General features: G+C 37.5%; 1 protein-coding gene across 1 annotated transcript in view; it reads left to right on the forward strand.

Annotated features, from left to right (window-relative positions):
* The first annotated feature begins 5,785 nt into the window (after positions 1 to 5,785).
* The window catches only part of LOC121327622, a 31,486-nt gene continuing 23,301 nt past the window's right edge, over positions 5,786 to 13,970 (forward strand). The window contains exon 1 of the mRNA XM_041271735.1: positions 5,786 to 5,889. Coding sequence (XP_041127669.1) covers positions 5,841 to 5,889 — 49 coding nt within the window. The 5' untranslated portion in view covers positions 5,786 to 5,840. The remainder of the gene's footprint in view (positions 5,890 to 13,970) is intronic.

A 13,970-nucleotide genomic window follows, 5' to 3' on the forward strand; every position in this document is an offset into this window, starting at 1 on the left:
CATTGTTCAATTCAGTCACACATTACTTATTCAGTACATGCACCAGCTTCCATGTGGCTAAGTACGCACGTGACGATATCAATATCAATGCTTCAGTTCAGTTACTTACAATAACAATAACTAAACACACAATATAAGTTTGATACTTAGTCTGTTGGTGCAATGTTTAAAACAAAGTCTTCTTAACACAGTCGTCCTCTCTTTAGAAGTTAGTTGGGCAGCGGCACAGTGCAGTATCTCTGTGAAGTCTGTAGGCAAAAGCTTCTGTCATTCTGGAGAGAGACTATTTTCTCCGGGACAGCTTTGAAGATTACATCATTGCGTCTTCGTTGAAGAACTTCAGAGTTTGAGTTAAGTGCGATGAGATGTTTTGAAGAAAGAGCGAATCCAGCGAGAGTCCAGAGAGAGTCTAGCGTACAGAGAGAAGAGCAGAGATAAGCTGAGAGAGTGAAAATTCTTGTTTTGAGTTTAAATAACACAATATATAGGTGTTCCCTTGTACCTGTAAACAAGTCCTTGTCAGTCCTTCCGTGGTTCACAGTATTTGATAGACAGTTGCGTGTCACAAAAACAGGGTGTGTTAGAAATGGAATGTATCCGCCTATTTTGTTATCAAAGGATTTTACATTTATCATTTAAACATCCTAGTCAATATAACTTTAGTCACATTCATAGGAGAAGCATACAAATTTCAGTTTCATTCTCTATACAAAATTACGATAACAAGTATATAAAACAGATCATAATACAATCAAAGGATAATATTTAAAAATAATTATTAGTTTATAATATTAATTTAAAACACAATAAACACCTTCAGATTTATTGGGAAACTTACTTAAAATAACTATTAAACTCGTGTCCACAAGTTATGTAATTAAAAATGATTCTTAAAGCATTTTAACTAACTTTTAACACAATAATGATACAACTGCATTGTAGCTATAGCTTGCCTTGGTAAGTTTTATGACCCCTTACAATCAGATAACATTTTGGAAGGTGAGCTTCAAAGAGGTAACACAGTTTGTGTTCTGTGCCTTATCTACTACCTTTGTAGTGGATCTGGTTAAAATGTTCTGGAATCGGTGTTAACAACCCAACCCCCACAGCATGTCACACAGACAACAGAATTAAATATCTGAGAAATGCTTATATTAAAATTAATTTAACCATAAATTTCTTTGACACTCCACACCCGTTCTCCACTCATCGAACACACAACCCATAGTGAGTGAAACGTGCATCTATATATATATACAGCTGTGCCAAGATTCAATTACTAATTCATCATTCACTTGAATCCCAGCACATGAATTAATTTGTGCAATCCCCGTGCTCACATAGTATTACATACTTTATCTGCCTGTGCCTAAATACAACTGTATATTTTAAATCACTCATGCTGCACAGACGCATTTATATCCCGTGCAGCAATATCTATACACCAACATTAACACGCAACACAGAACACAAATACACAGAGGGGCAGGCACTTGGCCACAAAGACCTATACAAAGAATTGTACATAAGCAAATAGCCAGTATTGAGATAGAAGTTCATCCTCAGGTAGAGGACTCTCTTATGAGGATCCTCATATCTCAGTACTCTCCCTCTGTATCTGGGTTGTTCAGGAAGGTTAGGAGCATGCAAAGAAATTGTGTATTTGACTGCCTACTGTGGCATTATTGCCCACATTGTCAAAACAGGTAACCCAGCAATAACAGAAGAGCCAGAGCACTTGCAATTTTTATTTTTTAATCACTCTTCCAGCAGTGAGGACAGATCTCAAACCCCAGTGTACTACAGCGGACATTTTGAAAAGAGCTTTGAAACAGGCTTTAAAGTTATAAATGTAAAAAGTTGTCAGAACCCAGCTTCTTAGTCTTTAAGGGTGTGAATGTATATTCAGATTCATTATTTAGACTATGAGTTTAGAAAATATAAATGCTAATAGCTGAAGAAAGAAATTTGTACTGAATTAAAACAGTGTGTTTCTTGACCACCCTAAGTACAGTACAAAACTCAAGCAAGGTATCATACATTTTGTTATACATTTACCAATTACAAACACAATGAAATTGGAGGGCACACACAGATGGAGGGCGGGCGTGAACCCGGGACCTCTCATACAAAGCATAGCGGCAATACTGCTGTACAAAAGGAACGCAAGGAACGTTGTGGCAGAGCAAAGCTCTGCCCTTTAAATTGGCAGAGATGGGGTTAACTTCCCCTACCTGCCTGGGTTTATTATGTTCAGGTGGCTGGGGTTGATTAGTTGATTAGGTTGATTAACGATCAATCAGCGCCCAGCCACCTAATATAAAAGGAGGCCTCTGCTTCTCATTTGGAGAGAGGGAGCTGAGGAAGCAGGTTGGGTTTTTTGGGTTGTTTATAAAGTTTGAATCCAGTGAAGGCATCGCCCAGCCTGGAAACTGTTATTTTTGTAAGTTTTGCTTTTTATCTTTTTTGTGTTTAAATTGCTTTGTTTTGGCCCTTGTGCCCTTTCATTTTGTGTTTATTTATAATAAAATAGTTATTTTTTTGAACTGCAGTCTGTCTCTGGGCCTCTATCCACTCGCCAGCCTGCCACAAACGTATATTGGGCTTATGTCTCTGTGTGTGAATATGTCACCTACCAGCCCTGCCACTGCCTTCCCCTGTGCGTATCTATAAAAAAGACTACACACCTCTACACATCATTATTTTATTGAAATCATACCCCACATTGCAGACCCCTGAGTTATGAAACGCTTTGACCCGGGTTGAGCGAGGCACCGGGTCCCAACCCGGGTAGGTTCCGACCCGGGTACAGCACGCCATTGTGAAAGGGGCTTAGGTACTTTCATCTCAAGGTAACATGCACCATACATTCTGCTTTAGATTTTCCTTAAAAATCAGGTCAGTCTACAGGATGGAAAATGCATTTAATAAAGAATGTTAAACTAGTTATAAAAACAAGACAAAAAATTATACACATCACTATTTTAAAAAGCTCACACAGCAAACCCCAGAGTAACAGTATTCTACAGTAGCCCCCAAATCATTTCTGGCTTTCAAATAAAATGAATACATTATTAATGTCCCCTTAATGTAGAATTGTGATAGTTGCAGAAGTAGGACAAATGCCTGTTTAAAACATCCATAAAGGCAAGAGATCGCTCAACAAAAGCCATAAATACCACATGTATCACTTAGCAAAATTAGCACCATGCTACAAAAAATTATCAGAAAACACAAAGTATTTACACAGGGTTTTTTACATAATAGAATGGCGGGCTAAAAATGGTCTGAAACAGAAATTCAAGTTGGCATAGCAATGCCACTAATCAGTCTCCCTGGAAATCCATAGGAAAACCTAGAAATACAATTTAAGTACTTATTATTGAAGGATAATATCACAGAACTCCTCTCCAGCCACATTTTACTAAGTTTACCATGGATCTACTGAATCAAATCTTAACATTATGGATGATAATCAAAAATACTGCTAAATATAGGACTGTGTACTGTGTGGGCCATTTACAAAACCCTGGTTTATGTGTGCAATTGCCACTTTCTTTTTAAACATAATCATGACTGTTTTGATATGTACCAGGTTTTTAATTAACTAGGGGATTACCGCAAGTTATTTTCTTGCCAATCACACAAGCTGTCTCGGGAAAAATCTTCAGTCTCTTGTCTGACGCCACATTGTGCATTTTACTTTGGGAGCAATCGCCCAGTTCACTAATGACGCACACCACAATAAGTCAAAACAATCATGATGTTTATAAAGAAATAAAGAACAATACATACTGCCAACTACACAATGCAACACACTACTTCATACTTATGAAATATGGATCATAGTTTCTTCTGGCTGACAGTTTATTTTTCCGATTACAAAAACGTTTTACTTGCAATCTGTCAACCAAGCATATGTTTGTCTGGGCACTCTACAAGTGAAGTCATGCATAACGTGGTTTTTATTAACTTGTCATTGCCCCCAGCTACTGTAGTTCTTTCTTTTGTCTTGATGTCCCCAATGGTATTTTCACTGCATCGTGTTTATTCCCTTTGGTATAAATTAGCAATGAAATATGAAATATTAAGTGCATGCATGAAATACTCATGCAATTAACATGCTGTGTGTTCCCAATCTCATGTGGGATATTTAAGTGAAAAATGTAAACTTGCCTATGCAGAAATAGAATGAAATAAAGTTGCATATCACTGTGGTTACTGCTGTGTACTGAGTGTACTGATTGTAAAATATATTTTATGTAATGTGTGGGATGACGGTTAAACTTATGGCTTGTTCTGAACACTTTCTTTTTACCTTTGACTATTGAAAAATTGGTTGAACATCTGGTCTGCTTTTATGGCACATTTATAAGAAATACAGTACAGTATAATTAGGACTTCTGATTTTTGGTTTTAACTGAAAAAAAAACGATGAAAGACCCCTGATACAAAAAAAAAAAAATCAGTGTATATCCAATAAACACTGGAAATGGTTACTCAATTCATGTTGACTTGACCCCTTTGCCAGTAAAAAAAATGAATGAAATGCCTACAAAAAACATTCCCAGTGCAGTTCAGCAATGTCCTGCCTTCCTGACTTGTTGTATCTCACATTGATTCGTTCTGAATACTTCAAATCCACCCCAACTACTGAGTGGCGGCACATTCCTACATTTCTATTGGAGGATTGTAACATGTTTTCGAGATGTTCTTGCGGCGAGACTTAACGGTATATCACAGTATGATAGGTAGTATTTACACGCCCGTGGAATTTAAAACAGAATTGCAAATTGAGGAAAAAGGTAAAAAAAAAACCAGAAGAATATGCCCGTACCCATGAGGATTTCATTGTGGACATCAGCAAAGGAAAGAAGATACAATTGAAGTGTGCAAGTACTGTCGAGTTACTATACATATTACAACAGCAAAAACCTAAAGTAACCAAAAACATTCATACAGTATATAAAAAACTAAAAAAATGTATGATTTATATATAACACGGAAATAGCTAAAAAATAAAACCTGAAAAACAGAAGCCCTAAGTATAATAAAGCTGGAAAGCTGGGATTTAGCATTGGTTCTAGAGGCCTGCGAGAAGAATGTCAAACTGAATTTCTCCCTCACTCCTAAGATGGTGGTTTCTCTGGGGCAGGCTTAAGGCATGTTCCCAGGGCAACATACTACCTGTAATGTGTAATAAATAGAGTTCTAGCTAGTTAATGAAATACTGTTGTGCAAACTTCAGTATCAGGTTTCAAATTAAGCTTTATGAAATCTTTATATTAAAGTATTAATTAGAACTGAATAATAAGCAAACTGTATCTGTCTACATTATATACCATATGAATAACCTATAAATGTATGCTTCAGCCCTGTAGGTAAGCATTAATAAAGCCATGTATTACTGAGTTATTAATGGCTAATTATAAGGTAGGAACACAAATTCCATATAATTAAAATATAATCTAAATTATAAAAAAAAATCATTATGTATTGATAAAGTTTAATATGGAAAGTGTGACTGATCCCATATCCCATACAAAAATGGTACTGCAGGATAGTTAGATTTCTTTTGAAGTAAAATAAGTATCTCAGAGGGCAGGGCCAGTAGGTAAGGATGAAACAGCTAAGGGGTGGCACTACATCCAAATTACAACATGTGGAAATTATAATATGTAAATCACACTTCACACACACACACACACTCCCTTTTAGGGTTTGGGGTTTAAAACAAAACAGGAGATGTGACTGTGACCACCACAGTATTTGTTTTGCAGCATGCCATTCTAGCAAAGCTCCAAGGGTGAAGCAGTCTGTTACTCCATCAGTGAATAAAGATGAGTTTCTTCATTTGTCTGCTTTTAGGTGTATTTCTCAATACAGTGGGTAAGTCATTTATAATTGGTACTGGACACAACCACACACCTACAAACAGACATACACACACACATATATATATATATATATATATATATATATATATATATATATATATATATATATATATATATATATATAGCTAAATTAAATTGTTCATTTCTGTCTTGTTTTTCTTGTTTTTTAACTGATGTAAAGTGATATGAAAAATGTGATTTCTAATATTTAATGAATACATAAATTAAATACATTTACATCTGTAATTGTAAATTAATTTATGGTATTACAATTAAAGTCAATTAAAAATAGTATTTTGCATTAGTAAACTCTAATAGCCATGCAAATTATATTAAGAGGTGTCACATGCATTTTGGGACATGGATAGATTACAAAACAATGTTAACAACTTTATTCATTTTTAACCCTTGCTAGCCCACTATTATGCAAACATGGTTAAACGAAACCATAAAACTAAATTCTAATACCTTTAGTGTTCTCATTTAAAAAACAGATCTTTGCATTTTTTAGATATATAAAATGTTTAAGGTAACAGTCGTTAGTTTTGCAGATTTGCAGTTGGCACTTTATAGGCGGATGTATTTAACAGTCAACCGTCATGAGTAAAACTAAATCTCAGTAACTTTCCCACCCCCGTCTTCCTGTCACGGAATCGGCCGTTTTGAACTTGAGGAAATACCACAACTAAGGTTTTTACAATAGCAACAAATTCCTGAAAAATGATAAGAATGTTTCAGTATTAGTGTAATGCACAACAGGGCTCCCCCAGTTTCTGGTTTAGCTTACTGTTTATACCAGGGGTGACCAACCCTGGTCCTGGAGACAACAAGTCAGCAGGTTTTATAGATAACCCTTAATCACCAATTTCTAAAGACTTGGAACAATTTAATTTTGACTAGTTAAGCAGTGCTTTTTCAATTGAAGTAGTCATTTGTTCAATTAAGTAATTTAGAGATAATTTGGAACAAAAACCTAACCATCCTGCAGCTTTCACGGACCAGAGCTAATTTCATTGAACAAGTTAACTTGCTAAATTGATCAACAACTTACATTCTTTAGAAATTGGTGATTAAGGGTCACCTATAAAACCTGCTGGACTGTGGCTCTCCAGGACCAGGGTTGGAAACCCCTGGTATATACTGTACTAGTGTTCCAGAAAAAAAACAAAGAAGCATATAACACAATTGATACCTGTTGTAAACAAAGGTGTTGAATGCACCATATCATCCACAGTGGACTAATTATATAGTAAACAACCTACTATATCAGTTTAACTTTTTGTACAGGTTTCCAAATCCTACATTTAAAACAACTGGAAAAAAATTAGATCACCCAAAGAGAGATGCCTTTGTAGAATAATATGTAACTGTCACTTAAAAGAAGATTCCCAAATGTTTTACTGAAAACATTACTGACCCACTACTGTATTATCTATTACACAGACAAGGAAATGGGCTAGCTACTTCAGACGAGACTTGTAAGATGTTGAGGGACTTTCTAATTAGGTCAGTTGCAGAAAGATATTTCCAAACAAAGATCAATCCAAGCAACATACAGTGTTTTGCAGTGCTTGTAAACAAATTCCATTAAAACTTTATAGAAAAAAAAAAGTGAGATATATATTTCAATAACTTCCTCTGTAGCGTGTTTCCTTTATAGTGGTTATTGAGTCCACAGGCACAGCATTTGTAGAAAATGATTTATAAGACAACAGGTACTCTGGGAAATTTGGTGCCCATGGATCCTGTTTTACAATCTACAGTACAAGTTTGTGTATCCCCCAGAGGCTGGTATACTGTAGCATAAGTTCAAACACTTTGTGTGGTGTCTCAGTGTGTAAGAGATGTCTCTGAATACTGAGCATTGACTGCTCAAACTGTGCAAATTGATTTCTCTTCTAAAACGATACTCTATGCACAGTGTTGCTTCAATCACAAAAATTAAGGTTAAACTGAGGAACTGCTATTATTAATGAGTTCTTATGAGTCACTCGAGACTGGATTTGAAGTACATCTTTTTGTAGCACTCATGTTTACTGCATCACCAGCTTCTGCAACACACAATATGCAAAGTCAAAATGGAAGTGAGGGTCCAGTTTCACATTTAGTTATGTGGCTACATTTTGTGTGAACAGGTGCTTGAGATAAAAATTTCACTTAGATGAGAAATACATTTTTTTGCAAAACACCTGTGGATTGCATGATGGTGATCTATTTTAAGATCTACAGTACTGTTCAAAAGTTTTAGTCAGGTGTGAAAAAATGCTGTAAAGTAAGAATGCTTTCAAAAATAGACATGTTAATAGATTATATTTATCAATTAACTAAATGCAAAGTGAATGAACAGAAGAAAAATCTAAATCAAATCCATGTTTGGTGTGACCACCCTTTGCCTTCAAAACAGCATCAATTCTTCTAGGTACACTTGTACAAAGTCAAGGATTTTGTAGGCATATAGTCAGGTGTATGACTAAACAATTATACCAAACAGGTGCTAATGATCATCAATTCAATATGTAGGTTGAAACACAATCATTAACTGAAACAGAAACAGCTGTGTAGGAGGAATAAAACTGGTTGAGGAACAGCCAAACTCAGCTAACAAGGTGAGGATGCTGAAGACAGTTTAATGTCAAAAGTCATACACCATGGCAAGACTGAGCACAGCAACAAGACACAAGGTAGTTATATTGCATCAGCAAGGTCTCTCCCAGGCAGAAATTTCAAGGCAGACAGGGGTTTCCAGATGTGCTGTCCAAGCCCTTTTGAAGAAGCACAAAGAAACGGGCAATGTTGAGGACCGTAGACGCAGTGGTCGGCCAAGGAAACTTACTGCAGCAGATGAAAGACACATCATGCTTACTTCCCTTCGCAATCGAAAGATGTCCAGCAATGCCGTCAGCTCAGAATTGGCAGAAAACAGTGGTACCCTGGAACACCTATCTACCCTCCGGAGAGGTTCGGTCAGAAGAGGCCTTCATGGAAGACTTGCGGCCAAAAAGCCATACCTCCGACATGGAAACAAGGCCAAGCACTCAACTATGCACGAAAACACAGGAACTGGGGTGCAGAAAAATGGCAGCAGGTGCTCTGGACTGATGAGTCAAAATTTGAAATATTTGGCTGTAGCAGAAGGCAGTTTGTTCACCGAATGGCTGGAGAGCGGTACACGAATAAGTGTCTGCAGGCAACAATGAAGCATTGTGGAGGTCCCTTGCAAGTTTGGGTCTGCTTCTGCAAATGGAGTTGGGGATTTGGTCAGAATTAATGGTCTCCTCAATGCTGAGAAGTACAGGCAGATACTTATCCATCATGCAATATCATCAGGGAGGCATCTGATTGGCCCCAGATTTATTCTGAAGCATGACAATGACCCCAAACATACAGCAAAAGTCATTAAGAACTATCTTCAGAGTAAAGAAGAACAAGGAGTCCTGGAAGTGATGGTATGCCCCCCAAAGAGCCCTGATCTCAACATCATCGAGTCTCTCTGGGATTAGAAGAACTGTGGTTAGTTCTGGTAGTTCAAGGTGTTTGGCCAACCTACCTGCCGAGTTCCTTCAAAAATTGTGTGCAAGTGTACCTAGAAGATTTGATGCTGTTTTGAAGGCAAAGGGTGGTCACACTAAACATTGATTTGATGTAGAATTTTCTTCTGTTCACTCACTTTGCATTTAGTTAATTGATAAATATAATCTATTAACATGTCTGTTTTTGAAAGCATTCTTACTTTACAGCATTTTTTCACACCTGCCTAAAACTTTTGCACAGTACTGTATATTTATTAAACTATTCAATACTTTGCAATTGATAAACTGTTACTGAAAAAAAAGTGTTATCAGTAACAGTAGCCGATAGTCATTGAGGAATCAATGCAGAACAAGTTAAACACCATTCAGACTTGTAGCAGTGAACAAGTGCTACCATGGCTGTCCTATTTACAATGTTATGGCAGGTTAGTTTTTCCTTCTTTTTCCGAGTATCTCTGGTGTCTCCTTGTACTGTATTCAAAGGCTGTGGGTTCAACCCTCAAAAGAGCTTGCCTTAGACAGTCATGGCTCAGTAAATATTCAGGTAAAGTCTTTTAGTTACTTTAGGCTTCACAAGAGAAGATAACAAATATGATTGAAGAATATTGAATTTCATTAATGAAATTTAGTCTTTATTGAATCTATCTTTTAGCAGCTGCTGTGCAGTTGTCAAGCGTGTCAAGAAACATTTTCATTCACATTTATTCACCAGGGCCCTGGTGCTCTTGTATTGATTATGAGGATTGAGGACACTCCTCAGTTACATTTTTTTAATTGCTGCTGTACTATCAGAGAGTGAATATCCGCATGCCCTATTATGTTAATAGGCATATAAAACAGAAAGGATTTTGTATGAAAAACATAATTAAAAACATTGCCTTTTCAGTTTTAAAGTAAATATATTACTTCAAAGATCCTGGTACATACCTCAGAAGGTGTACAAAGAATATCTTTCTAAAACATAATTAAATGCTGTTTGTTTTCTCATTCTTTTATGACAGCTTATTAAACCGAATATGACAGCTTATTAAAACTGTGTCTGCATTTTAAACTAAATTAGCTCAAATTCATTTTAGTGAGAAACTTAGTTTGCACATTGCGGAGCTGAATTAAAAGTAGACATGCCTACAATAAAATGAATGTATAATGATTGTACTGAATTGTTCAAAGCGGGTGTGCTTAATTAAGTGGTTCAGTAGTCTGTGGTTAGAAAAGAAAAAAAAAAGCGAAATCATCAGAGTACCTGAACCCTTTCATTTGGGGACAATCCCCAAACATTTCTGTGGGCCCACAGGTGTAGGCGTGGAAGTGGGCCATCGTAGCTAGAGAGAGCGGTACAGCAGCAGTGCTGGAGGCAGTCCTCCCAGCACCCAGCCAAACACAATGAAACACTTCTCACATTCTAACAAGTATTTATTGGAAATATATACATTACATATGCATATTTAGAAACGTTTTTATAAACAGCGGTGCTGCAAGTTTTAAATAATAAATATTTGTATAAAAACTAACCAAGCTGCAATCTTTATAAGTGAAAATACATTTTAAAATACTAATTCCTCCGTTTAAACATAAAAATACTATTTTGTCTATACATTTGCCAGCTTTTCTGTCATTGTTAAAAAGCAATCAATAATTACTACAATTTTTAGAGAATTACTTCTATTAACATGTCTCTTAATTCACGTCAACAGGCACAGTTGGGTGCTATGGCACATTGTACTGCAGAGAAGGTTGCTGATAGTCCTGCCTTCATCTGCAGCACTACCCTGTTGTACAATATATGCTCGATATAGTGGCCAGTGTCAACTGTCTGTCCTCATTCATATTAGCACACACACAAATCAGCATGAAGTTTTCACATCTACTCTCATATAATATATATATATATATATATATATATATATATATATATATATATATATATATATATATATATATATATATATATATATATATATCAAGAAGCTGATTAAACAGCATGATCATTACACAGGTGCATCTTGTGTTGGGGACAATAAAAGGCCACTCTAAAATGTGCAGTTTTGTCACACAACACAATGCCACCGATGTTTTGAGGGAGCGTGCAATTGGCATGCTGACTGCAGGAATGTCCACCAGAGCTGTTGCCAGAGAATTGAATGTTCATTTCTCTACCATAAGTCGCATCCAACATCGTTTTAGAGAATTTGGCAGTACATCCAAATGGCCTCACAACCGCAGACCATGTGTAACCACGCCAGCCCAGGACCTCCACATCCGGCTTCTTCACCTGAGGGATCGTCTGAGACTAGCCACTCGGACAGCTGATGAAACTGTGGGTTTGCACAACAGAAGAATTTCTGCACAAACTGTCAGAAACCGTCTCAGGGAAGCTCATCTGCGTGCTCGATGTCCTAACCAGGGTCTTGACCTGACTGCAGTTCGGCGTCGTAACTGACTTCAGTGGGCAAATGCTCACCTTCGATGGCCACTGTAGAAGTTTGCTCTTCAGAGATGAATCCCGGTTTCAACTGTACCGGGCAGATGGCAGACAGCGTGTATGGTGTTGTGTGGGCGAGCGGTTTGCTGATGTCAACGTTGTGAACAGAGTGCCCATGGTGGCTGTGGGGTTATGGTATGGGCAGGCATAAGCTACAGACAACGAATACAATTGCATTTTATCGATGGCAATTTGAATGCACAGAAATACCGTGTCAAGATCCTGAGGCCCATTGTCGTGCCATTCATCAGCCGCCATCACCTCATGTTTCAGCATGATAATGCACGGCCACATGTCGCAAGGATCTGTACACAATTCCTGGAAGCTGAAAATGTCCCAGTTCTTCCATGGCCTGCATACTCACCAGACATGTCACCCATTGAGCATGTTTGGGATGCTCTGGATCGACGTGTATGACAGCATGTTCCAGTTCCCGCCAATATCCAGCAACTTCGCACGGCCATTGAAGAAGAAAGGGACAACATTCCACAGGCCACAATCAACAGCCTGATCAAATCTAGGCGAAGGAGATGTGTAGCTCAGGCGTCCAGGCTTTATTGAAGTACACACAGGCAGTTGCAGAGGTTGGTGACTGCCACTAGAATACCAACAATGGTAGGCCTAGTGCAGAAAGACATGTACATGGAAATACAACAATACAAAACACTGTACAAAAACAATTAAGAAAACAAAAGTTGGCCAAGCTTGGGTCCTGCACTATTCCCACTACACAGGGAGGTCCCGCACCAGGAACCTTCTTCCTAACATAGATTGATTATACTTTCTGGGGAGATTAAAATCCCCTCAATTAATCCCTCTCACAAACATTGCAGTTACCCCAGTATGCACACGGTGATAACTTCAACACAGAACACTGGGATACATGTGCTCGTTCTTGGTTGGTTCACTCACCCTGGTTCAGACACACAGTCATGAGGCTTTCTGCTTGAGAACGAAGGGCTGGCTTTTTCAGTGCCGTTTTAAAAGCATGTGGTCACGGTTAATTGATAATCAATTAGACAATTAACACCTGGCCACCTGCTGCTCATTAAGTTTCAATTAGGCAGTCTAATCTCCTAGCACTTTATTTTACAAAAATTAAAGACATTATATTTCTAGTGAAGCACATTATTTACAGGGGTTGGCCTTAGCCTCACCACAAGCAGTCACCTCTTTCTTTTTTTTTTTTAATTTTACCAACAAATCATTTAGCCATTGTCTGTCAATGTAAACAACTATGGGAAATGCTATAGTGGTATACAAATGAGACGAGTAAGCATGTGCCTCCCTAATAACTGAAATTGTATGTGCTGATTCATGCCTGGTTCAAGTCATAGCCCGTTGAAAGGTGTCTCCTGTCAGGGTTTGTGAAGCAGTGGGATTTCCCTAATTTAAAGTGTTGCCGAAGACTGAGTTTTGAACTGTGCACTTAACCAGGCAATGTCTTTTCCATCAGTCACAGGTGTTTTGATGTGTTATATTCTCGTATGCTGAGTCAACATCAGAATTTATGTAACCACTGATATTAACACTCGACTTGACTCAAACTTTTCAGCTGATTGTAGTGTCTGTATGTTGTGTTTTAATAATAGCACCACTTTACATGCATTCTGAGCAAAAGAATACAACCGAGTGGTAGTTTCTAAATCAATTAGAAAGACATTGAGTGACGTTAAGCTGAAAAGTTCTCCAACGATATTGGAAAATATGTCACAGTATGTATAGCACAGAGCCTGTCACACTAAGGAAGGAGTTTGGTCTACTCTTTACACTTTGGAAGTGCATATGCAGCAGATTTTTTTCTATGGTGTTACATGTTTATCTTAAATCGTATGTAGATGCACTGTCAATGCATTAAAGACCCCCTGTATATCCAGGTATACATATTCAATGTGTCTATAGTAACCACTCTGATAAATCCCCATAAAATACTACAAATATTTCCCATGTTAAACCATATGAAGAAATGTTCAAAGGAGCAGTACCTGTGCCTTAATACCAGGGCTTCTCAAACTCGGTCCTGGGGACCCCCTGTGTCTGCTGGTCTTCATTCCAACTAAG

The sequence above is a fragment of the Polyodon spathula genome, chromosome 15 (assembly GCF_017654505.1).
Source record: "Polyodon spathula isolate WHYD16114869_AA chromosome 15, ASM1765450v1, whole genome shotgun sequence".
Taxonomy (NCBI): Eukaryota; Metazoa; Chordata; class Actinopteri; order Acipenseriformes; family Polyodontidae; genus Polyodon; species Polyodon spathula.